The sequence below is a fragment of the Myotis nattereri genome (genome assembly GCF_964212035.1).
Source record: "Myotis nattereri genome assembly, chromosome: 9".
Lineage (NCBI taxonomy): Eukaryota > Metazoa > Chordata > Mammalia > Chiroptera > Vespertilionidae > Myotis > Myotis nattereri.
In genome coordinates, this window is record NC_138084.1 from 8227757 (window position 1) to 8255473 (window position 27717).

The following is a 27717-nucleotide window of genomic DNA, read 5'->3' on the forward strand; positions in this document are numbered from 1 at the left end:
CAAGCACACTTAAAATATATGTTTAATTTCACTTTTTGTGGGGGAGGAGGCAGTTTTATAACTTTAGTAAACAATGAGCAGTTAGTTTTCATCGACATTAAGTATTTGTAGATTTTTGAAAGTGGTGACAGGTACATAGGTGACCAAGAGATAGAGCTTCTTTGGTGAATCTTCATCCTCATTACGTTTTCTGGATCTCGCACCGATGGTACTTTTACAAAACTCAGGACTTGGAAAAACCATTATTACAGAGCAGTATTCAGGTCAAAGTGAGTTTCTGTCCAATCTCTTCTCAGGATGCTTGTTTCTCCTGCCTCCATTTATTTAAAAATAAAATTTAAAAATAAAAATATGCTACAGTTATGTGGCATAAATGGCTCCAACCACGATCACAATGAAGGTGTTGGAGAAAGTGCCACAGCAGCTATGCCATATTGCTGCATTAAAAAAAAAGCAGACTGAGTAGAGACAGATCAGTTACGGCCAGAGATTGGGGAAAAAGAAGGGTTGACTACAATTGGGTCACGTGAGAATGTTTGGGAGCCACTGAAGTGTTTTATATTTAATTATGATGAACAAATGTCACTGGATGATGATTCCCATAATTCATCATCATGATGGTCCCAATATTCACTGTTATTGGTCAAGATTCATAGAACTGAACAATAAAAACAGTGAGTTTTGTTGTATGTACATAAATTTTTGTTTGTTAAAGCAGACTGCAAAGATGGGAAAGAGATTTGTAATGTACTCACCAATGTGGGATCAATGTCCTCAATTGCCAAAAGTCTGTTATATATACTGTGAACTTTCTCGTACTTCATGCGACTCTAAGGTGGTAGAGAAGAAGTGGATATGAATATATACTCTAAACAAGCACATCAGAGCTCTGAGGGATCCAGAGGCTGCACCCCACAATGGCACCTGCTTTGAGCATGAATATGTAATGAGCTGAGGACTAATAAATGTTCATTTTGTATCATCTTTGTCTACCAAAAATAATATTTTAGGCAAAGAGGCAGCCAGAAAAAAATTCAGTCCTGCAGTAAAAAATCCAATTATAAGAAAGTTCTAAATATTTTTTACTCACCTCTTCATAATCTGCATATGCAAAATACAGAAGCATATTCTTCTTTAATAAAGTGCTTATGGCTCTTTCATATATATTAGCAGCTTCATCACTAAATAGTTTGGCATTATTCATATCCTAAGAGGAAAAACAAAAGAAAAGCTCACTATAACAATGTTAATATAGCTGAAAGAGAATAAAATACATACACACACACACATATAGACACATATGCATTTCTGGATTTTAAAAATATTTCAAAGACTCATCTCATTATTTTAACAGAAGAATCATAAAATACTGTCAATGATTTATCACTGTAATACCTTGAAAAATAGCTACTATGTTTTAATTCTGACTAAGGAAGTCTAATTATATAAGAGTGTCCCTAAGATTCATATTGACATAAATTAAAGTTTTCAACACTTATTCTTTTTTTTGTTTTGTTTTGTTTTTTTGTTTTTTATTTATTGCTTAAAGTATTACAAAGGGTATTACATATGTGTCCATTTTATCCCCCCGCCCTAGACAGTCCCCTAGCCTCCCCTATCCCCCAATGTCTTATGTTCACTGGTTATGCTTATATGCATGCATACAAGTCCTTTAGTTGATCTCTTACCCCCTCTACCTCCTGCCCCCCAACCCTCCCCGGCCTTCCCGCTGCAGTTTGACAATCTGTTTGAGGCAGCTCTGCCTCTGTATCTATTATTGTTCAAAAGTTTATAATGGTCTCTATTATCCATGAATGAGTGAGATCATGTGGTATTTTTCCTTCATTGACTGGCTTATTTCACTTAGCATAATGCTCTCCAGTTCCATCCATGACGTTGCAAATGGTAAGAGTTCCTTCCTTTTTAGAGCAGCATAGTATTCCATCATGTAGATGTACCACAGTTTTCTAATCCATTCATCTACTGATGGGCACTTAGGCTGTTTCCAGATCTTAGCTATGGTGAATTGTGCTGCTATGAACATAGGGGTGCATATATCCTTTCTGATTGGTGTTTCCGGTTTCTTGGGATATATTCCTAGAAGTGGGATCACAGGGTCAAATGGGAGTTCCATTTGAAGTTTTTTAAGGAAACTCCATACTGTCTTCCATAGTGGCTGCACCAGTCTGCATTCCCACCAGCAGTGCACAAGTGTTCCTTTTTCTCCACATCCTCTCCAGCACTTGTCGTTTGTTGATTTGTTGATGATAGCCAGTCTGACAGGTGTGAGATGGTACCTCATTGTTGTTTTGATTTGCATCTCTCGGATGATTAGTGACTTTGAGCATGTTTTCATATGTCTCTTGGCTTTCTGAATGTCCTCTTTTGAAAGGTGTCTATTTAGGTCCTTTGCCCATTTTTTGATTGGGTTGTTTATCTTCCTTTTGTTGAGTTGTATGAGTTCCCTATAAATTTTGGAGATTAGGCCCTTATCAGATATGACATTGGCAAATATGTTTTCCCACACAGTGGGTTTTCTCGTTGTTTTGTTGATGGTTTCTTTTGCTGTGCAGAAGCTTAAATAAAGTCACAATAAAATATTTTGATGTAGTCCCATTTGTTCATTTTCTCTTTAGTTTCAAGTGCCCTAGGAGCTGTATCAGTGAAGAAATTGCTTCGGCATATGTCTGAGATTTTGTTGCCTTTGAATTCTTCTAGAATTTTTATGGTTTCCTGTTGTACATTTAAGTCCTTTATCCATTTTGAGTTTATTTTTGTGTATGGTGTAAGTTGGTGGTCTAGTTTCATTTTCTTGCATATATCTGTCCAATTTTCCCAACACCATTTATTGAAGAGACTATCTTGGCTCCATTGTATGTTCTTGCCTCCTTTGTCAAATATTAATTGAGCATATTGGTTCGGGCCGTCAACACTTATTCTTTATTACCAAAATTTTGTTAGTCCTCTCCCGAGGATATTTTTTCCAATGACTTTTAGAGAGAGCAGAAGGAGGGAGGGGCGGGAGAGAGAGCGAAAAATCAATTGGTTGCCAGTTGCCTCCTGCATGCACTCTGACCAAGGCCAGGGATCAAACCTGTATCCCAGGTATGTGCCCTTGACCAGGAGTCAAACCCAAGACCCTCCAGTGTGTGAGCTGATGTTCTAATCACTGAGCGGCAGTGGCCAGGGCTCAGTGCTATATTTAGCAAATTAGTACTATGCCAAAACCATGGAAAGACAGAAAGGGACCAAAAGGAATACTCACCCCCTTCTCTGCTAGCAGTTTACTTGACTGCTCAAGATACTGGGCGGCTTCATACCAAATATCAGGGTGATGGCCCAGCACAAGCAGACACTGTTCATAGGCAAACATAACTAAGGAAAGATAGTCACAACATTCAATTAAGATAAATATTATTTACAAAACTATCAATACAAGCATCATAATTAAATGATTAGGCTACATCAATGCACTCAATAATGTATGGTAATTGGAAATAAAAAGTTTTAGTGATTTCTGGCACCATCATCCTCCCAAGCCCTATCTATCATTTATTAATATTTATTGAACACCAACTATATGCTAGGAATATAAAAAACACCATGAATACACCAGTGAATCTAAGACTTCCTATACTCAAAATGTAATAAGTATTGTGATTAGGTAAGTACAGGGTACTCTTGAAACTTACAGCAGCAGGACTTAACATAGTTTAGGGACTCAAGAAAGGCTTCACTAAGGAACTGACATCTAAAGCGAAACCTGAAGAAGGGATAGAAGCTGGTCAGATGAGACAATAAGTGGAGTGCAGGAATGTCAGGAGTAGACACAAAAATGGTGTAGGCAAAAAACTAAAACAAAAACCAGTATTTGCAAAGGCCTATAGGTGGGAAAGCAAGGCAAGATTGAGAAATTTTTTTAAAGTTCCAAATTCTGGTTCTGGCAGTGGCAGAGGAGTTTGTATCAGATCAACTCTCCCGAAAATGAAATTCATAAACTGAAAAATACAAAAGCAACTATTTAAAGGCACTGGAGAATGACCAAAAGAACAGAAACCAGAGAAGACTGAGCCCTTAAAAAATCAGAGCTACACTGGGGAGATCCATATTTAGTATGGCTTTTCCCCTCAAGGGCATACCCTTGTGTGTATAGTTCTGGGATAGCTAGGACTCAAGTCAAATGCTGAAGACTTACTGGCTTGAGATAAGTAAGATGTAATTCTGAGCTATGAAAACAGCTGAAAATTAAGGAGGAAATTCCCCAAAAGAGAGCCATCGAAGGTGGGGCCTGAAAATCTGGGCATACATGCCCTCAGATATTTAGCTGATACCCCAAATGGACATGCATAGGAGAGAATATACTAAGAGAGCAACTATAAAATGTAGTAAGTAGAAAGCAAAGCTGGAAGGTTGAAAGAGCTGAATAGATATCGCTGAAGCTGCCCACTGTATTGGAGACCAAGTTTGGAATTGAGTCCCATCAAGTTTCATGGACTGGGTAAACACATTGTACTTTCCATTATGTCCCTTGCCCTAGCCGGTTTGGTTCAGTGGATAGAGCATTGGCCTGCGAATCGAAGGGTCCCAGGTTCGATTCCAGTCAAGGGCACATGCCTGGTTTGCGGGCTTGGTCCAAGGCAGCCAATCAATGATTTGCTCTCATCATTGATGTTTCTATCTCTCCCTCCCTCTCCCTTCCTCTTTGAAATCAATAAAAATATATTTAAAAAAAACAAACAAACAAAAAACAAAACCTCAGTATCCTATGAGATAATATCAAGTGGTGTAACATGCATGTAACTGGAATCCCAGAAGGGTTCATCTCATTACCTCTTTTTGTTATAAGGGTCTGATCTTCTGTACGAAGAGGGTTGCTCTTTTCCCACTGTATGTATTTCTTCCACATATCTACCTGCTGAGCTTCTTGAGGAGTATTCTGAGGAGGCACTGAGGGAGCATTGCGGTCCAAACCTTTCATTACTGTCTCGTATTCCTAGACAACAAGCATTTAGCATTCTGTGGTGAGCATAGGAACAACTCAGATATACAAAATGATCAGTTTGGAATAATTTGCTAAAATGCCATTTCTTCCAAATACCACTTTAATATAATCTAAATATTGAAAATCAGGGAGAAAGATTACGGCAAGTTACCTACCCAAGCAGAGGTTATCAGGACGGGCTGACAAGAACCCCCCTGGTCTGTGGGCTAATCCAGGAGGCCACTCTCCAGCACAGAGCATGACTGATGACCCGGGGCGTCATTACTGCCATCTCTGGAGAAACTGTGTCTCTTTAAACCTGTATCACTAGGCTATTTTCCCTAACTTCTCACCGTGTCAATTAGTGAAAAGCTATGTTCCCAAGACAAAAGTCTATCTCTGAGAGCTGTTAATAGACAACAGAGTAATATAGTGTTCAGATATGCATGAGCAAATAGGAGGGGAGGATAAGAACTTCATCAATTATAGCTGGAACCTTGTCTCTACGACCATTTTCTATATTTAAAATTTTTCTTCCAAACTCAACTTATTCTCTTTTGCCCTTTAACATGTCTGTAAAGAGGTATTTCATTTGCAGTGGCAGGATAGAAGAGGTCAATGGGGGAAAGAAGAAGACATATGTAATACTTTCAATAATAAAGAATTATTTTTTAAAAAAAGAGGTATTTCATTTCAAATATATCATCTGCTCAGACAATGCAACTAATCATCATTAAGATTTCTAATGATTGAAAATATTAAGAAAAATACCATACAGGAAAAGCTCTTGTGTAAACAAACTCATAACAATCATTAAAATAAGTGGCCTGACAGAATTTCATACCTTTGCTACACGCCTAGCATTCATGTAATCTCTACTCCGATCTTCAATCATTTTTTTAGCTAAATGAATATTGATACCCTAAGAAAAAAACAAAAGAAAACATGTTAGTTTTAAATTAACTATACTTTCATATTAGCACAATATAGTTAAATTTATTCATGTACTAAATTACTTTAAATTTCTTATTTTAAAAGAATTTTTTTTGTTAATAAAATAAAGGTTCAATCACATTATATGCTTCAGAGATCAAGGAAGATGTGCTAAAGTCTGATATAAACTGGCAAAAAATTTCCATAGATCAGGAATTTCTAAAGTTAGGGAATGATTTCGAAAGGATACAAATTCTATTTCATATAAAATTTTAATAAAGAATGATGTACAGATTCATCTGACAGAATAGCTGTGGATTAATCCTGAAAAGTACTTTTCTAAGTTTGCATAACTTGCAAAATTACTGCAGGACAAAAAGAAAGAAAAAGAAATGCAATGGTAGAAGTAGACATAAACATTATCGTTCATGACCAGCAGATCTCAGAGAGCAGACCAAGAAACTCTGATTTCCAAGACCCTTTCAGTGAGGTCCATAAGATCAAAACAATTTTCATATAATACTAGACATCATTTGCCTTTCTTACAAATATACAGTGGAGCTTTTCAGAGACTATGTGACATTCAATATTATAAAAGATTGAATTTAGAAGCAGATATAATCTAGCTATTTTCTATTAAACTCAATATTAAAGAAATTTAAAAAAATACAAAACAATGCCAATCTTATTAAATTTTTTCTTGTTTTGGAAATTACAGTTTGTTACAATACTATTTATGTTAAAATGTAAAGAGTTTATTATTGTAAAATTTAAATGATTAAAAAGTATCTTAAAAGTTCTCAGTTTTAATGTTAATATGCAGAATATGATATATAAAACCCATATTAAAATGAAAAGTTCAAAAAAAAAATGAAAAGTTCTTTGTAGTCTTCAGTCTTCAATACTTTTTAAAATCCCAAAAATAAAAAGTTAAGAGAGCTACTGTTCATATGTATGAGGGAACAATTTTAATACTCTACATAGTTTTTCCAAATCACAGTGGACATGTGAGGAACTTTCTTTTAATGATGAAGCTTACTTGGCACGCATGTTTACTTATTAGCTCAGATGATTAAAGCATATGCCAATAAGCCAAAAATCTTGGATGGTAGCTCCACATTTCACAAATGCAAGCCAACAATCATATCTATAACTAGGTAAAAGAGGTGTATTGCAATGATTACTACCATTGGAAAAACAATTCTAAAAAGGTACCATTTCATAAGGGATCAATGTGTGGGTATAGTTTAACAATGAATAAAAATGGGTTTTGTTAGAATTTTGATTTTCCCAGAGTAGTCTCTAAAAAATAATGACTTTCTCAAAACCTTGCAAAAACTTCAGAAGTGGTTCTTTCATTACAATCAACATAAAAACAGACATGCGCAGCACTGATATGGGGGTACCTAATATCAGAGAGGCTAGAATCCACAGGCCCACAATGCATTAAAATTAAAATTAAAATTAAAATGGTGTGGTTATAATAACTACTCTGGCCTAATTTACCTCTTCATACTTGTTATAGTCCCTCCAGAGCTGTTCAATGTTGATCATTGGATTAACACAACCTCGTTGATAAACCCTTCGGACAGCTGTTATTCGCTGATTTTCTGCATAAGATCCAACAGCTTCCCTGGTGTTGGGTAAGAAATGCCATCAATCATATTATACCTAAATCAAATGTGCACACTGAAAAACATCCATAAAAATACTTACACGCCTTTTAAGAAATTGATGTAATCCACCCAAATCTAAGAAATAAAATAAAATGTTAGTATCTTTCTTGATATTTTTAAATTTATAGTGTATATATTAAAAATATTTTAACTCTACCTGATAAGACATAATTTCCATCCCAATTTTATCCAATGCAAAATCATATGCTTGAGCCATTTTTTCTCTGAAATAAATGTGAAAGACATGTTTTTTTAAAAAAAATTCTATTTATTTATTTTAAAAGTTTGTTTTAATCCTAGCCGGTTTGGCTCAGTGGATAGAGCATCGGCCTGTGGACTGAAAGATCCCAGGTTTGATTCTGGTCCATAGCACATGCCCAGGTTATGGGCCCAATCCCCAGTGTGGGCATACACGAGGCAGCCAATGGATGATTCTCTCTTATCATTGATGTTTCTATCCCCCTCTCTTCTTCTCTGAAATCAATAAAAATACATATTTTTAAAAATGTATCTACAACTAAAACACAATCATAACTGCTGATCACAGTATCAGAACAGCATTTGACCTTTTTGTATATATAAACAAAAATGTAAAGGTATCCTTACAAGTACACAAAGTGCTTCTTTTGGTTAGCTTGCCAATGTCATTTGTTTCTTTTACCTTCTGCTTGTGAGCTTATCAATGATCAGGCCCAGGTTTTATTTATTTTTATATCCTTTAAATTGTTTAATCTTATATGTAGCAAAGTAAAATGTGGAAATACCTGGTGTAAGCAGGTAAGTGACATATGAAGATCTATTAGCTCTGAAGTAAAATTTAGAGTAAAAGAACTTCCTCTTCAATATAAGACAATAAAGGATAATGAGGAAAGGAAGATAGAATTCTAGTTATAGATAAAACTTAGATGTGTGTTTTAACATTTGGGAAGGTCCATTACTTAGACTCAGTGAAGTTAGATGGGTGGGCGAGAGTCAGAGCAGGGAAACTACACAATAGAACTGTCAAACATGCCTTGGAATACTTAAGTAGCACATTGCATTGCCACCTACCAAAAGTGGTGCCATGACGAATGATAAAATGCTCTTTATTAAGTTTGACAAGCCTGTCTCTTTCCCTGGCGTTAAGAGAAGGTGAGTTACTGTGGGACTGACTGTGTGCCTGGGATCACTTGCATTCTTAAGACCCTGATTTAACTTACTTGTAACTTGGTAGTTTGCCCTTGGTTTCTCGGACATATGAAAGATAACACTTCCATAAATCAATGTGCAAAACCTTCATAAGGCATCTCTGAAATAACTATAAATACAAGAAAATATTATCAGAATCCATGGGTAAATTTCACAGGTACGTGGGTAAAATGGAACTTTACAAAACAAACTTAGCTCCTTTCATGAATCTATCTTCTTAACAAAACAAATGGCAAAAACAACTCCTACCTACTTCTTATTTTTTAATTATAAACACTATCAAACATACAAAAGTGCTGAATAAGTACAATGAACTATATAATCACTACCTAGATTTAATAATTGTTAACACTTTACTATATTTTCCTAATATGGTAAGTCCTCAGTTAAGCTTCAGCATAAAAGTCAAAGTATCTTTAACAGAACTCACCTTTTCAACCTTGTCATAATTTTTAGCTTTAATCTGAAGAGAAACAGAAAAATACAAGATTAACATCACTCTTCTTAAAGTATTAAAACACTACCTCTCATTTTTAAAAAACTAATCTTGCAAATTCATCTCTATACTTTCCTGTTAATCCTGCCTTTCTAAAATAAATAATAGAAGTTTGAACCCAATTATGGATATATGCATTATAAATATATGCCCGTATACAAATTCATCCTATATGAATATTTTCTTGTACTCATTTATGTTGAAATTTTGTGAATTTAAAATTTTGTAAAATAGTCAACAAGATGAATACAGACATACAAAGCAGAGTAGAACAGAATTTTTTTTTTTGCTCATTTTGACTAAATTTTAGTCACTCAGGCAAACTACTATTTTCCAGGCACTGGGGCTACCAGTGAACACAACCTGCACAGTCTGCCCATGTTCTGATAGAGCTGACGATTTTATGGGAATAAATGCCGAACTGGGGGAAGTACAGGGTGCTAGGTGCATTTAGGAGGAGCACAAGACTCAGACTTGGGGAGTTGCACAAGATCTCCTAAAAAGTTAAGACATTAAGAATGATGCGTTTACACTGGTGAATAAAGGGGGGAGTTATTCCAGGCAAAGACCGAGGTTAAATATAATTAGATCTCCTTTTCTCTTCCAAGTGTTTTCATCAGATGGTAGGTAGGATTAGTTGCTCAATTATGATTTATCAGCAAGTCTTTGTTTTACTCTAAGTGAATAATTGGGTTGGTTAGAGAAATCTTGACTTGTGATCCTTCTCTCTCAGCAGTATATATACCAACTTTCCCAGTTTTCTGGCTTAAGACATTGCAGGTGAGAACTCTGACGGTCTCTTTTTCAGCTTGGGAATTTTCTTCTTTTTAAAATTGTCTCTCTTCCTTCTGTTCCTTTTCCCTTTAGAACTCCTATTATACACATTATGCCTCCTTATTCTACCTTCAAAATTGCTTATTTTTACCCTTTCTTTGATCTAGGTGCAAAAGTATTTGTTGATTTTTGGCTCCAGATTTTAATACTGTCCTTTCAATCTCATTGCATTCATATTATTTTGTTCAAGTTATTGTCTCTCCCCTTCAGCAGCTCTTTTGTTGGGGCCTATCCTGACAGTTGGTGCATCATTAACTGCAATTATTTTTTCTGTCTGTTCCCTGACGCTGTGTTGGCAGTCTTAGGATAGTAACTGATCCCTTCCCTACCATGACAGCTATGTAGCAGGTGTAGACAGGAAATAGGCTGTTGGTAGTCCTCTGACAAAGATCCAGAAAGAAGTCTTTGCTCAAGAGTAGGAGGGCTCAGCTCGCCTGATGTCCATATTCCTCTGGGGTAGAAAGTCCAGGACTTCCAAGTGTTTCTATGGGTCAGTTTCTAATACCTTGCCCTAGGCTCTCCACCAGCCCTCTTCTTTGAGACAGCCACAAAACCTGAGGTTTCCTTGAATCCAGCTGCTCTGCTCAGTAGAGGTAAATAGGCTGAGAATGGCAGTGAGGTAAGATGAGTTGAAGTCACTAGCTTCCAAAGGCAATGACAGATTATATACAGTTCTTACAATAGGTTAGGGAAACCAAAACTACTGGGAAAATTGGCAAAGAATATGAATAGGTGATTTCCAGGAGAGAAAATGAAAATGGTTGGAAAGGGTTGGGGGGCAGGAGGGAGTGGGGTAAGAGATCAACCGAAGGACTTGTATGCATGCATATAAGCATAACCAATGGACATAAGACACTGGGGGGTAGGGGAGGACGGGGGATTGTCAAGGGCGGGGGGGGGAAAAAAAAGGACACACATGTAATACCCTTTGTAATACTTTAAGCAATAAAACTTAAAAAAATAAAAATAAAAAAAAAGATAATATGGCAACACATGCAAACTTACAAAATGGGAAAAACAAAAACAGTTAAAGTAGATGCTCATCAATAGAAAAATAGTTCAATCAATTGTGGTGCATTCATATACCCATGTGAAATAAATTATCACAAGATTTTATTGAATAAAAAAAAGATTAAAATGTGTATAATACATTCCATTTTTGTAAAACAATGCTCAAAAAATAAATCTTGCACTGGCCAGTGTGGCTCAGTTGGATGGAGCTTTGTCCCATGCACCAAAGTGTCACGGGTTCCATTTCTGATCAGGGTGCAGGCTCCATCTCTGGTTGGACATGTGCAGGAGGCAACTGATCAATGTTTCTCTCTCATATACATATTCATCTCTTCCTCTCTAAAATCAATGGAAACATATCCTTGGGTGAGGATTAAAAATAATAATAAATAATCTTATTTGTATACATGTATGTTTGTATGATTTTATGAGCATGGAGAAAATAAGGAACATACACAAAGTTGTTAATGTAGTTGATGGGCAGAGTTCTATCAGTGGAGGAATAGAGATAAGAAAAAAGAGGCTTTATATCATGTATATGATTCATTTATGCATCTCAGTAAAAACTACGTCTCTATTTTATAATAAATATAAACATGCTTACAGGGCTCTACTTGAAAACCAAAGCTTGATTTCAATTTTAAAAAATTCTTAATACTGCTTTGAAGTTTGTCTGACATCAGATTCTCAAGTCTATCATTAACCAATCAAAAATACCTCCATTTAAAGTCCATTATATCCATACACATAGTTTTAAAAGCATACATAAACTTGCTTATATCTATCTACTAAAAGTAATGCTATATAATTATAAGTGACAGGGGCCCTTAAAAATTATTTTTGTTCTTAGTTCTCAAACTTCAATGTGCAACCCATCTGAGTTGGTAAAAGTGTAGAATTCTGTTTTTAACAGAAATCACAAGTTATACTAATGCAAAGATTTTCTAAAATGGTTGGAAATATACCAACATATGACCAATTTATGTGTTAGTGTGATGGAATAATTGTTTTTTCAAAATTTCTATAATGTAGTTATATTATTTTTGTAATTTAAAAAATCCTTACAAGAAAAAATTGAGGATAATTTTTAATATTCACCTTTCTGATATATCTACTGCTAGTCATAAATATTTGTCATGAAATTAAAACGTTTTTGCACAGCAAAGAAAACCATCAACAAAATGAAGAGACAACTCACGGAATGGGAGAGCATGTTCACCAATACATCTCATAAGGGGTTAATATCCAAAATTTATAAAGAACTTATAAAACTCAACACCAAAAAACAAAAACAAACAAAAAAACAATGAAAAAATGGGCAACAGACATGAAAAGATGCTCAATGGACCCTAGTTGGTTTGGCTCAGTGGACAGAGCGTGGGCCTGCAGAATGAAGGGTCCCAGGTTCGATTCCAGCCAAGGGAACATGCCCTGGTTGCTCCCCACTGGGGGGGGGGGGGGGGAAGGGGGCATGCAGGAGGCAGCCTATCAATGATTCTTTTTCATCACTGATGTTTCTATGTCTCTCACCCTTTCAGAAATTAATAAATATATATTTTAAAAAATGAAACTCAATGTCACTAATCATTATCACCTCACACCTGTCAGAATGGCTATCATCAATAAATCAATAAACAAGTGTTGGCAAGGATGTGAAGGGAATTCTTGTGCACAGTTGGTGGGAATGTAGATTGGTGCAGCCACTATTGAAAGTAGTATGGAGTTGCCACAAAAACTTAAAAACAGGCCCTGACCAGTTTGGCTCAATGGATAGAGCGTCGGCCTGTGGACTGAAGGGTCCCAGGTTCAATAGGGTCAAGGGCATGTACCTTGGTTGCAGGCACACCCCCAGTAGGGAGTGTGCAGGAGGCAGCTGATCGATGTTTCTCTCTCATGGATGTTTCTGACTATCCCTCTCCCTTCCTCTCTGTAAAAAAATCAATAAAATATGTATTTTTTTAAAATTAAAAACAGAACTGCCTTATGACTCAGCCATTCCACTTCTGGGAATTTATCTGAAGAAACCCGGAACACTAATTTGAAAGAAGATGTACACCCCTATGTTCACTGCAGCATTATTTACAATAGCCAAGACTTGGAAGCAACCCAAGAGTCCACCAGTAAATGAGTAAACAGGTATAGTACATTTACACAGTGGAATACTACTCAGCCATAAAAAGGAAGAAAATTTAACCCTTTGCAACAGCATAAATGGACCTGGAGAACATTATGCTCAGTAAAATAAGTCAGTCAGAGAAAGACAAGTACCATATTACTTCACTCATATGTAGAATTTTTTGTCACTCATATGTAAAATTTAATGAACAAACTAAACTACCAAGCAAAATAGAGACAGACTCATAGAGAATAGACAAACAGCTCTAATAGAGGGGTTTTGAGAGAGTGGTGGTGGAGGAATTGAGCAATAAAAGAAAAACCAGAGAAAGAACTCATGGATCTGGACAACAGTGTGGTGACTGCCAGGGGCAGGAGATGGGTTAAGGTGGAAGAGGGTATGAAGGGATAAATGATGATGGGAGAGGAAAATAGAGAAAATAAAATTGTCATGCACTTGAAATTTTATTCTTTTGCTGAGTCATTTTAATTTTACCAAGATATGAAAAGATGCTGTGGAGGGAAAGGAAGAAAAAATTTTAAATTGTCAACTCCCTATTTTTATTTTATAAAAAAGGAAGATAATTAGATTAGCAAAAGCAGACTCTGACTTTTATTAAATTAGACTGGTTATTGGGGGAAGAGTAAAACAAGTATAACAATGAATAAATATAGATCTATTCCTGATACATTAAAAATTTTTTTATAAGTTTGAGTCAAACTGCATATGGCGGGAAGCAAGATCTCAGATACTTTAAACACTTCTTAATTCTAGTTCTTTGCTAACGTCTATGATTATTCTCAAGCATAATTGAACATTAATTATCTTTTGGAACTAAAACTACCCTCTGGGCATTTACTGAAACTAATAATCACAGCAGATTATTTAACTTTGCAAAATGTAAACCTTATCAGAAGAAATGTCTAATAAACTACTGACTAACTATGGTAACATCCATTTTTAAGTTTAGATATCTGTGCCCTTTATCTGGAACATCCTATATAATAAAAGCTAATATGCAAATCGACCGAATGGCAGAACGACTGGCCGCTATGATGCGCACTGACCACTAGGGGGCAGATGTTCATTGCAGGAGCTGCCCCTAGTCCACAGGCCCCCGGCCAGTCAAGGCAGGTGCTAGCGGGGGGCCCCCCTCCCCCCAAACGCCCACAGAGGGAGGCGACCAGTGGTGGTGGCAGGGCTGGCTGGTGATCAGGGGGCAGCGCCAGGCTGGCTAAGGCGGGTGCTAGCAGGGGCCCCCCGATCGCCCCACTGGTCGGCCCTGATTGCCGGCTAGGCTTAGGGACCTACCTGTGTGCAAATTTTTTGCATGGGGCCTCTAATTTTTATATGAAGATGTAAAGAAGCTACAATATTTAACTGTTTAAAAATAAATTAGTTTTCCCTAAGTAATATTAGGAATATTTTTCATATTTCATTGAACATTTTATAAAATGGTGTAAATGCCTATAAAGCTGACATTTTCCTTAATAGAGAAATCTCTACATGTAAAGAAAATTTTGGCTGTTTTCCTCGATATCAAATTTTTTGTTATCAGAATTTTTTAAATGTTATTTTTAGAAGTACTTATTAATAAGTAACTATACAATTCATTTTAAATAATTCAAAAACGTATTTGACAAGTGAATCTAACAGACATAATCCTATAGAGCAGCGGTTCTCAACCTGTGGGTCGCAACCCCTTTGGTGGTCAAACGACCCTTTCACAGGAGTCGCCTAAGACCATCCTGCATATCAGATATTTACATTATGACTCATAACAGTAGCAACATTACAGTTATGAAGTAGCAACGAAAATAATTTTACGGTTGGGTCACAACATGAGGAACTATATTTAAAGGGCCAGAAGGTTGAGAACCACTGGCATCAAGGAAAGGAAACAAACCAAACAATTTAAAGGAAGTCTCTATATACTTGTTTAGGTCTTCATATAAAATCACCATTTGAGACAAGCCAATGCTTGTTTTAAGACACTACAGGGTTAGACCCCATCTCAAGTGAGTTTACATAGCAGTTGCTTCTACAAATGGGATGAATAAATGAATTAATTGCAAACACACAGTCCTAATTTGTTTCCCATATCTTTCTCAAGATTTGCACTTTTGTGGAACTTGAGACAATCAATTTGAGTTTGCACTGTAAAAGCTGATTCTGCTTGTCTTTTTCTTTTTAAAAAAAATATAATTTATTGATTTTTTACAGAGAAGTTGGGAGAGGGATAGACTTAGAAACATCGATGAGAGAGAATCATTGATCAGCTGCCTCCTGCACACCTCCTACTGGGAATGTGCCTGCAACCCAGGTACATGCCCTTGACCGGAATCGAACCTGGGACCCTTCAGTCCGCAGGCCGGCGCTCTAACCACTGAGCCCACCCAGTTAGGGCTCTGCTTGTCTTTTTCATTCTAAAAAGTTTAGCCCCAATCCGGAAACCTAAAAGCAAATGGCATCCTGAACACAAACCCCATCTTCCATTCAGTTCCCCTTTTTCACTACTTTTTTCTGGGGCTCTCTAATTCCTTATACCCAGAAAAAAGTGTATTGGATATTACAGACCTAAGTTATTTTAAGGAATTTGGAAAATATTGAAGAATGGCACTTTAAGATCTACCAAATTTTTAAAAAATATATTTTTATTGATTTCAGAGATAGGAAGGAGAGATAGAAACATCAATGATGAGAACCATTGATCAGCTGCCTCCTGCACGCCCCCTACTGGGATCAAGACAACAACCTGGGCATGTGCCCTGATCAGGAATAGAACTGTGACCTCCTGGATCATTGGTCAACACTACCCTAGCCAGTTTGGCTCAGTGGATAGGCCATCGGCCTATGGACCAAAGGGTCCCGGGTTTCCAAACTGATCAAGGGCAGGTACTTTGGTTGCAGGCTCCTCCCCAGCCCAGGCCCTGGTCAGGGCGTGTGCAGGAAGCAACCAATCGATGTGCTTCTCTCACACTGATATTTCTATCTTTCCCTCTCTCTTAAAAAAAAAAAAAAAATCAATGGAAAAAATATCAGGATTTAAAAATTTTTTAAAACTAAAAAAAAAAAATGTATGCTTACATATACACAGATTTAGATTTAACAAGTTGGCTAAAACCTATTGCTATCCCATAAATTTTGTTCAAGATACTTAAAGTTGTGTTACAGAAACAACATTATCTGAGTAGAGAATATAAACCAGTTATAGTAACATTATAATTGAAATTATAATTTGCAGGGCAAATTAGTTTTAGGTTGAGTTTACATTCCTTTTTTTTGTTTTGTTAATCCTTACTGAGGACATTTTTTCCATTGATTTTTAGAGAGTGGAAGGGACAGAAGGGGGGGTGGGGAAGAGAGAGAAACATCGGTTGGTTGTCTCCTGTGCACATCCCAACAGGGGCCAGGGATCAAACGTGCAACCCAAGTATATGTCCTTGACAAGAACTGAACCAGTAACCATGCAATCTGATGTTCTACCCACTTAGTACACTGGCCAGGGCCATTTTTACTTTTTGTACTAACCAAATTTGTTATTAATCTTCCACTTTTCTGAACCAACTAAAAAATATTTGCAGTGTGTGCTTCAGATTTACCAGGTGGATATGGGTCCATGGATCTGGATTTTATTAAAGATCTTATAATCAAGTTGGAAACACGAAATTACTGGGAAGAACAGAGGACAAAATTTAATTTTATATATATCACCATGTCCTATAAAATTAAGAGGAAAAGGAGTCCCATGCCAATTAGTTACTGAGGAAAGTTTTGCTGAGCAGATGAAATCCAGAAAAAAAGGTTGTGTGAGTCTCTGAAGTTTTCTGTGGAAGAGTGGAAAGAATATGTATTAGGAAAGTAGGCTGGCTAATTGCGGTGGCAGTCCATTACAGAGGGCTAAACAAAACGCCAAGCAGAGTTTAAAACTGATATACACAAAATTTGGATGTCACCCAATAATGAAAGTACAGAAACTATGGCTCATCAGTGGGGTTGGGGGGTGAGGGAGAGTGAAATTGGGGAAGATAGAAAGGTGGCTTTCAGTCTCATGGGATAAGGCAAGGCACTGGCAGAGAAATAGCTAAGAAGCTGTTGCTATCATCCTTAACTGGGGTAACAGTGGCCTGGGCTTTGGGAGAAGGCCAGGCAGGGAGAGAAAAATAGTAATACAGAGGGGAAAAACCAGAGGTGTATTTTTTCATGGGATGAAAAATGTTATGGTAATTGCTGTAAAGTTTACTTTTTACTATTTTTAATGCAGTGTTTTATTTATTGCTTTAATTTTAAGAGAGGGAGGGAGAAAAAGAGAGAAACATTGATTTGTTGTTCCATCTACTCACGCATTCTTTAGTTGATTCTTGCCTGTGCCCTGACCAGGGATCGAACTGCAACCCTGGAGTCCTGGGGACAATGCTCCAAACAACTGAGCTACACGGCGAGGGCAAGTTTACTTTTTCTTTTTTTAATGTTTGTTATTGATTTTAGAGAAGAGGGGAGAGGGAGAGAGAAAAACTGATGTGAGAAACATCCATCTGCTGCTCCGACTGGGGATCAAACTGGCAACCTTTATACGCACAGGATGGCAATCAGCTGAGCCACACCAGCCAGAGCCAAGTTTACATTTTATTGGATTTAATGTGGTAACCATAAATAACTCAGAAACTTTTTAAAGTTAGGACATAAGGGATTGGTTTTCAAATAAAACAAGATGTGTATTTGAGTCACTGATTTAATTTCTGAAAAACAGCCATTACCAGGCAGAGAAAAGGAACAGAAACTCAGAGTGCTTGCGATAAGAGAAAGGATAAAATCACATCTAAAAACCAAAGGAGAACACTAAGAAAAAAAGAGAGCTGACAGGTGATTTACTGTTATGCCGCTAAATAAGTGTAACAATTAGAATAGACATCTAGTATCAAGAAAAATGCTTTACCTAGTCTTTCTTAAAATCACTTTTCAAAAACTGGATTAAATTTCTCTACTTTTTGAGCAATGTGCCTACTCGTCTAGTATTTTTCTATCAATAGATTTATGAATGCGGAAAACAACACATTTCCTTGTTCCATAAAACTTTTATAGTGCATTCCTCAGACTAAAATACCATGTTTTTATCCAAATATGCTATTCAAACTCTTAATTTTAGATCTGAAATTATTTCAATTACATTATGCAATTCTGCCATTGATACTTTTAATCATTGTATCCAATAAAATCAGCATTTGTATTATGAGCCAATTCTAGTTCTCTCAATCCTATATGCATACGTTATTTTTACTTTTAATTTAAATGACTTAATTGCACATTCTTTTAAAATGTTCATCAAATATTCTCCAAGTCATCCTTTTCACCAAAATCATACATTTACTTAATCTTTTCCTCTTTACACTTGGACAAACTATTTTACTAAATTCTGAAGCAATTAAAAAATCTCATTGCCAAAAAAAAAAAAAAATCTCATTGCCTAACTCAATTTGAAAGATCATGCCAGCAACTTTTGATAGTGAAATACCAATTCTAAATGGTCAGTTTAAAGAAATGATCATAAATGTTTAAAGATACCTAAGTAAAATTGTATGTTAGTTTCTTATAAAGCAAAAAATGGAAATATGAATGTACAACAATAAAGGATTGGTTAAGTAGCATACATCTGTATGTACTAATTTAGCACATTTAAAAGTAATTTCGTATAACGAATAATAACAAAAATATAAAAAACATGTTACAAAAAAAAAAAAGTTACAATAAAGTTTTGAGTTTTTGTTTTATAGAAACCTGTATCTAGAAAAGCTAACAGTGGTAAAAGATAGTGGAAATATGAATTATTTCCCATTATGCTTACACTTTTCAAATTTTCCTGCAATAACCACATTATAGTACTATTTTGTTTATTTTTTGAAATATATTTTTATTAATTTCAGAGAGAGGAAGGGAAAGGGAAATATAAACATCAATGATGAGAGAGAATCATTGACTGGCTGCCTCCTGCACGCCCCCTATTGGGGATGGAACCTGTAACCAGGGCATATGCCCATGACCAGAATTGAACCCAGGACCCTTCAGTCCACAGGCTGATGCTCTATCCATTGAGCCAAACCGGATAGGGCTATATTACTCTTTTAAATTTATTTTCCTTTTTAAAAAACAAGTTCTGTTTTTCCTTCCTCATCTTTTTTCAACTTCCATTCATTTGATATATCATTATGCTTGCTTTGTAAAATTGTACCATTTAATTCCAAAATTTTCATTCATCCACATATTTAGCTTCAGTGACAACTGTTTAACTATGTTTTCAGTAGTCCATCTAGGTATTATCCTATATAATAAAAGTGTAACATGCTAAATGTCTGGTCCATCGTTCAACCAATCAAAGCATAATATGCTAATGACATGCTAAGGCCACTCAACTTCTTGCTATGATGTGCACAGACCACCAGGGGGCAGACAGTCGACTGGTTGCTATGACGTGCACTGACCACCAGGTGGCAGATGCTCCAACCAGTAGGTTAACTTGCTGCTGGGGACGGAGAGAAAAGGGCCAGATATGTCCTGGAGCCCTCCCGTGGTCCCTCCCCAGCTGGCCAACCTCTTGTGTCCCCAGCCCCGATCATGTACCAGTGGGGTCCCTCGGCCGAGTCTGGGCCCTTACACCGTCTGGGACCACTCGGGGGATGTCGGAGAGCCAGTGTCGGCCCCATCCCACAGGCCAGGCCAAGGCACTCCACTGGTGCACAAATTCGTGCACCTGACCTCTAGCTCCATCATAAAAAAAATCCCACAGGACATGTTTGATTTCTCTATCTAGTGCTGCTGCTGGTAATTTAGACTGTATGTTCCAGGACTTGGTCCTTTTTTGAGATATGGCTCAATAAACATTGTCTTTCAGAAAATAAAATAAAATTCCACAAAGGCACGGATTTTTATCAGTTTATTTCCAAGCACCTAGAATAGTGCCCACATATAGTGACATTCAATAAATATGGCTAAGTAAATGTGGCTAAAAATCTGTCACTGATTAAATATTTATTACTTGTGGAATTAATATTATACTAACTTAACTAGTAATGGAAATATAAAAATGAAACCATGGAACTTGTATAGAAAGCTCAGGAGTTGTTATTCTTGTTAAAAAACAAAACAAAAACACCACACTTAAATAAAAGGTTTTAGGAAGAATGATACAAATTATACTGTCAGTCAATTCAGAATAAAATACTATCTATCTTTAAAAATAGTTAAGGACCCATTAAAACTCTAAAACGGATTTTGAAAAGATTTTTACATGGCTTATTAGAATTCCATGTAAACACCCAAATCAATTTTATTTTTCATTAATTCTCTTGAATGAAAACATGATTTCCCATATAACACTGCCTCAAATAACCAAGTAAAAGGTGAAAAACTGGGATTTTGAAAGTGGAGGTTTAAATACGTAGATATACCTATCAAATTAATTACCTTTATAAAAAACAAGAAAAGCCCTGACCAGTTTGGCTCAGTGGATAGAGCGTCGGCCTGCGGACTGAAGGGTCCCAGGTTTGATTCAGGTCAAGGGCATGTACCTTGGTTGCGGGCACATCTCTAGTAGGGAGTGTGCAGGAGGCAGCTGATCGATGTTTCTCTCTCATCAATGTTTCTAACTATCCCTCTCCCTTCCTCTCTGTAAAAAAAAATCAATAATAAATATATATATATGTATATTTTTAATATATTTTATTGATTTTTTACAGAGAGGAAGGGAGAGAGATAGAGAGTTAGAAACATCGATGAGAGAGAAACATCGACCAGCTGCCTTCTGCACATCTCCTACTGGGGATGTGCCCACAACCGAGGAACATGCCCTTGACCGGAATCGAACCTGGGACCCCCCAGTCCGCAGGCCGACGCTCTATCCACTGAGCCAAACCGGTCTTGGCAATAAAATATATTTTTTAAAAAACAAAAAATTCAGGTTAAAACATTAAATTCCAGCACAATTAAGAGACAGATGAATCATTTTCCGCTGAGAGACATGTTCCAAAGATGAAATTTTGGTTCTATTTTAATGAGTTAAGTCCTATTTGGAAATTTTAAGTATTATCTCCAGAATGTTTATAATGTAATCTAATAGGTACTTATTTAAAATTTTTTTCCCTTACTTCTTAAGTTCCTAAGTGCATTTCTCCAAACAGGGTCACATTTAAAGACTGAACAAAAGCATGCACTATTTTCTCTGGAATTTTATTTATATCCGTTGGTTTGAAATGTTTGGTTAGTATTTTACATTTCACCTCTCCAAAATAAGTTTTTGATGATATTTCCCAAAGTGATACCACCGAAAGTAACAAATTAGGTTGAAATCCTATATGGAATACCCACTAAGATTTCAGTAGACAAGAAGGAAATAAAGACCAGATGGGAATTCCTGCCATTAAAAGGAGATTTTTGTGCTATCACTGAAATGTAAATAAAGTTGAAGAGGAAAAAACCTACAAGCTCTGGATCAAGATGATATTTTATCCTATAAATGAAGTCTGGAGGAAGGCTCCTGTAATCTAATAAATACATGGTCATTCTTTCTGGTGGATTCTAATATACAGATCTAATTTTGTCCTGGCTTTATGTAACAAGTTAGTAAGAGCTGTCAGATGATCAAAAGCTGTGATATAAAAAATAATAGGAAAAATAACATTTCCCTAATACTCAGTTTCCCAAAGAACCTGAGCTCCCGACAGCCCTTCCCTAATCACTACCTAAACCTGAAGAACAGGAACAAGACCACTGTTCTGTTCCTCTCCGTCCATCCCACAATATGCACACAAAAGACTATTAAAATAATCTTAAGGATGGGCTTTCAATTGCTACAGTTGAAATACACTGTTGGATAGGAAGGCAAGCAGTTGGAAAACTAGATTGTATGTGCCCTGACCAGATAAGACAACCCATTTGGTTAGAGGGTTGTCCAGTCCCAATTAGCAAAGTTTGCAGGTTCAAGAAGCAACCAATCAATGCATAAAAAATAGGACAACAAATTGATATTTCTCTCCCCACAACCGCTCTCTCTCTAAAAAAAAAAAAAAAAAAAAATCAATCAATCAATCAGTATCCTGCAGCTGGGGAAGAGAGGGAAGAGGGTGCGGGGGGGGGGGGGGGGGGAGGGATCAATATATTTTATTATAAACTAGATTTTATGAAATGTTTAATTACCTCACCATTGGGAAAACTAATTTTTAAAATATTTAATATTAAATAGTACAAATATAATCCATATGCTACATAAAACTTACATCAAAGGGATCTCTACAATTCCTAAAAGACGCTTTCATTTTTCTATTTTCAATGACCTTATTGAATAACTTAAGAAAATGTAACTGTGTATCAAGATTTTTCTTCACAAATACTTTATAGGCAAATCAATTTAAGGGGAAAAATGTAACTACCAACAGAACATACTCTTATTAAATCTATTTAAAATTATTATCATTACATATTGGCAATTCAAGTCTTATGTCTTTCTAACATTGAGTAGCAATATAAAAGATTTGAGACGTGTAAGAAAAATAATTTGCAAACAAGATTTAAATGAGAAATGGGTTTTAATGAACTAAGTGAAATTATAAGCACGACATGTTTTTGAAAGAAAAATATTTAAAGTAAAACACCAAAACAAAGGAAAATATTGGTCTTTCAAAGATACTTATTATTCCTTCTCATCTGACATTAAGAAAAACATTAGCAGTAAAGATAACATACTATTTAGTTATATCAAAATTATTTGAACTTCTAGTAATCATGCAAAAGTTAAACATTTCCCTTAACTCTCCTAATATATCGTGTTCCTGCAAATTAAGAAACAACAGAAAATTGGGGTAAAGGGGATCAGTCCTCAGAAAAATAAATATAAAGGTCTTTGAAAATAGGAAATGTACTCAATCTCATTTATAAAAGAAGTGAAAATCAAAACTACACTGAGATTATAGTTCTTTACCTAAGAAAACTGGCAAAAAATTAAAGTGTAATAACATATTTTGTAAAGAGAATATAAAATTGGTTCTTTCAAGCATTATCAATGTAATTTTAAATTGTTAAAAACTCTGTGAAAAGCCATTTGGATATAAAAAAGTTTTCAATCCCATACTCTGATTCAGCAAGTCCTCAACTACAAATTTTATATATAGATATACTGATACAAATGGAAAAGACATGTATACAGATAATAGTCAATGCAGAAATGTTTACAATAAAACTGGTTTGGGAAGAAACTAAATGTCGTTCAGTAGGAGGTAGGTTAAAATACGGAAAAGTAAGTACTTATTTAAAAAAAACAAAACCTCTAAAATTTACTTTAAGCAAAAAAAAGCAAAGTGAAAAACAGAACATAAGATTACATAATTATTCCTGTAAAAGGAGAAAAAGAACAAACACACTGAACACTTGGGTGCCTCAAGACAGGTACATGAAAGACTTCATTGTAGGTCCCTCATGTTATCTTGGATTTTTGAACTACATTAAAAAAGTTTTATAGATTATTTCTAACGTTTAATAATGAGATTACTGTAGTAATATACATGGGTAAAAATATGACTAAAAGTCAACATTTAAGAAACTGTTGTAAGCCATAGACTTTATAAACTTCTGACATTAAACCAATCAAATGAGATTTACAAAGTTTATTTATAAATAAACATAAAAATAAAATTCAATCATTTAACTCTTTAAAAAGGAAGCTAAAAAATACCATTGTTACAATTCTAATAAAAGTCCTTTAATTTTATGACAGAATGACTTGGGGGAAGACAGTTTATTACAAAAATAAAGAGTGACTTGATGGATTCTTACTAAATGAAAAGATATTCTTTAAAATATACAAATCTATTTCTTTTTTTAATAACGCAAAAGGATTTATATACACACCAATGAAGGAAAGCAGTCTTTTGACAAATGGAGATTAAGGGTAAGTAGCTGATTTTGGGACCTACTACAATGGCAAGACTTGCTTTGTTGCCTTCAGATGTTGGGTCTATTTACCTAACACTTCAGGCTTTTTCAATGGGTCTTCCTCCTCCTGGGCCTGATTTTCTAATTCCTTAAGATATACTAGCTGGTGTTGCAGGTAGTCTGTGTTACTCTTCTGTTCATCCATGAAGCATAAGATATTAGTGTCGCTATTGGCAGAAGCTATGGTCTTCACGTCTAACAGGGGTTTGGTTAACTGGTTCTCCAATTCCAGAGTAGACTCTAGAGCAGGGGTCCTCAAACTTTTTAAACAGGGGGTCAGTTCACTGTCCCTCAGACCGTTGGAGGGCCGGACTATAGATTAAAAAAAAACTATGAACAAATTCCTATGCACACTGCACATATCTTATTTTGAAGTAAAAAAACAAAATGGGAACAAATACAATATTTGTACTTGCATGTGGCCTGCGGGCCGTAGTTTGAGGACCCCTGCTCTAGAGCTTGTATGCCTATTCCCCAGTTATCTACCTCAGGCCTCTTATTTTTTTAATACATTTTTATTGATTCCAGAGGAAGGGAGAGGGAGCAAGAGAAACATCAATGCTGAAAGTCATTGATTGGCTGCTTCCTGCACCCTCCTACTGGGGATCAAGCCTGCAACTCGGGCATGTGCCCTTGGCTGGAATCGAAACGGGGACCCTTCAGTCTGAGGGTGGGCACTCTATCCACTGAGCCAAACCATCTAGGGCTCTCAGGCCTCTTAATCACCAGAAGGAAGGTTGTACTTTTACTTTCTCTTAGGTATCTTATGAATTGCTTTCCATGTTTCCTTTTCACCTCAGCTTGATTTTCATAGAATGTGGCAAGATGAGGTTCTTCTGGGCCTTCAATAACAGGCCATCCTGTGTAATAAAAGCCTAATATGCACACCGACCGGAAGGCGGAATGACTGGTCGCTATGACGTGCAATCACCACCAGGGGGCAGACACTCCACGCAGGAGCTGTCCCCAGCCCACAGGCCCCAGGCCAGCCAAGGCCAGTGCCAGCAGGGGGCCCCCACCCCACAGATTGCCCCTGATCACCAGCCAGGCCTAGGTACCCTACCCATGAACAAATTTCATGCATCGGGCCTCTAGTAGATAAACCAACATCACTATGTGCCACATGATTAATAGCAACCCTACACTCTTCAGAGAGGGGTTGCTTGGCTGCCATCTTGGCTTTAGAGAAAACCAGCCATAAAACAGTGCTCCTGTATTTTTTGAAATTATGCTACAATCAGTAATGCCCAAAAGTATACATGTAACTAACAATGTTATTTCACTGTGTCTACCAGTAGGATATCTTTTTTCACTCCATAGATTTTTTTCCCCTGCATACAGAATTTTGACAGCTCATTTTCTTCTGCAAATTCAAGAGGCAATTCCATTCTTCTGGCTTCCATTGTTGCTGTTGGGGAGTTGTCAGGTTAACTGCAAATCCTTTGGTCATTTTTCTTTGTATCCAACTGTTTCTGTGATTTATATTTTTGTCCTTAGTTTTCTATAGTTTCATTCTCATAAGGATAGGTGGGTAATTTTTCTTATTTGGGATTCACTGAACATCCTGAAACTGTTGAATTCTTTAGCCATTCTGAAAAATTCTTAGTATTTCTGTTAAAATTGTGATTTGTCCCAACATTTCTCTTCTACTTCTGAAACTTCAATTGCAAATTTTCACTCTATCCATTGTGGCTCTTAATCCTTAGTTTCTTATTTTCTATCTCAGTCTCTTTAAGCTCCAGTCTGTTTTTCTTCAATTCTCCAATTCTCTCTTCAGCTCTAATGGGTTATATCAACCTATGTCAACTTTAATTCTAGTTTTTGAAATCTTTGCAGATGTTTCTACTATATGCCATTTCCTTATTTGCTTAGGTTTTAACAACTGAACTACTTTTCATCAAGAAAGGATTTGAAAAAAAAAAAAAAAAAAAAAAAAGAAAGGATTCGAGACTGGTCAGTGTGGCTCAGTTGGTTGAGCATCATCCCATGCACCAAGAGGTTGTCAGTTCAATACCTGTTCAGGGCAGATGCCCAGGTAGGGGGCACACAGGAGGCAGTCGATCAATATTTATCTCTCATTGACGTTTCTCTCTCTCTACCTCTCACTCTTGAAAATTCAATTTTAAAAAATTTATTTTTAAAGGGTTTAAATAAGCTTTACTAGGCACCTAAGAGCATAATTCAGGTCGAGTCCACTAACATTCATGGTTCAAATTCTTTTGAAATACCCAAGTGATGTTTATTTGGACCACAAACCCATGCAAGGGCCAACTTATCATTGTAACATCTCAGGATTTTCCCATTCCACTCTCCTCAGGATTACAGATAGCAACTTTCCTCAGTCTCCCAAGTTTAGGAAGGTAGCCTTCATTTGTTTCTGGTCATTGTCATCCTTAGTACTGCCTGCACCCAGCTTTAAAGGGAAAGGACATCCTGCTGGGTATGCCTTGAACTTTGACTTTTCCGGCTTTAACCTCTAGAAGCACTCAAAATTTCAGCCTAAGTATTCTCAGTTTGGCAACAGTTCTCAAAATAAAAAGTTTAGGTACTCAGCTTATCTCCCAATGTTCTTTTTGGGGGAGAGGAGGAAAGTGTTTGTTTTCCACTTGGTAATTCTTTATAATGCATTAGTTCTTCGATGCTTTTAAGATATTTCAAAAATTCTGTTCAGCAGCCTGCCTTGTTTTCAGTGAGAGCTGATCTACATAGAAGAGCTCATCATATTAACCAAATCCTCTTAAATATATTTTATTAACATACTAGTGGCCCAGTCCACAAAATTCATGCACATTAAAAGGTAATTAGAGGAAATATTTTAATATTGCTATTTTCCCTTTCTCTATAATAGAAGTGTCAGAGATGAAAGAAAATTTGTAAAATTTACATGAAAATCTCCCTCCTGCCCTGACCGGTTTGGCTCAGTGGATAGAGCGTCAGCCTGTGGACTGAAGGGTCCCAGGTTCGATTCCAGTCAAGGGCATGTATGTACCTTGGTTGCGGGCACATCCCCAGTTGGGGGTGTGCAGGAGGCAGCTGATCGATGTTTCTCTCTCATCGATGTTTCCAACTCTCTATCCCTCTCCCTTCCTCTCTGTAAAAAATCAAATATATTTTTTTAAAAAAAAAATCTCCCTCCTGTCAGGTCTGGGGCACACCACGGGACTGAGAGTCAAGTCCCCATCCACCTGTGTGTGCCTCAAAATCGTGCAAGACCCAGACCCAGCTGGCCCCACCCCAATCAAGCTCTGCAGGGTGGGGGGCGCAGTCTTAGGTCCCCCGGCCCAGTGCCGGGTGGCGGGCATGGCCTCAGGTCCCCCATCAAGCCCCGCCAGGTGGGGGGTGCAGCCTCAGGTCCCTCAGCCCGGCGCCGGGCGGGTGTGCGGCCTCAGGTCCACCGGCCCCGGCAGGAGGGTGTGACGATCATATGTATATTAGTTCTTTATTACATAGGATAGCTTTCAAAAAAATTTGCAATTAATTTAAAGCAACCAAAGGAGCATTTGTG

General features: G+C 36.6%; 1 protein-coding gene across 1 annotated transcript in view; it reads right to left on the reverse strand.

The window, feature by feature from the left end:
• Positions 1-27717, reverse strand: part of CSTF3 (cleavage stimulation factor subunit 3) — a 76188-nt gene that overhangs the window by 13737 nt on the left and 34734 nt on the right. The window contains exons 4-13 of the mRNA XM_081100429.1: positions 9209-9241; positions 8790-8887; positions 7748-7814; positions 7631-7665; positions 7421-7547; positions 5826-5903; positions 4831-4993; positions 3266-3375; positions 1091-1207; positions 756-830 (exon numbers count right to left, since the gene is read on the reverse strand). Of these exons, the coding sequence (XP_080956555.1) occupies positions 756-830; positions 1091-1207; positions 3266-3375; positions 4831-4993; positions 5826-5903; positions 7421-7547; positions 7631-7665; positions 7748-7814; positions 8790-8887; positions 9209-9241 (903 nt within the window). The remainder of the gene's footprint in view (positions 1-755; positions 831-1090; positions 1208-3265; positions 3376-4830; positions 4994-5825; positions 5904-7420; positions 7548-7630; positions 7666-7747; positions 7815-8789; positions 8888-9208; positions 9242-27717) is intronic.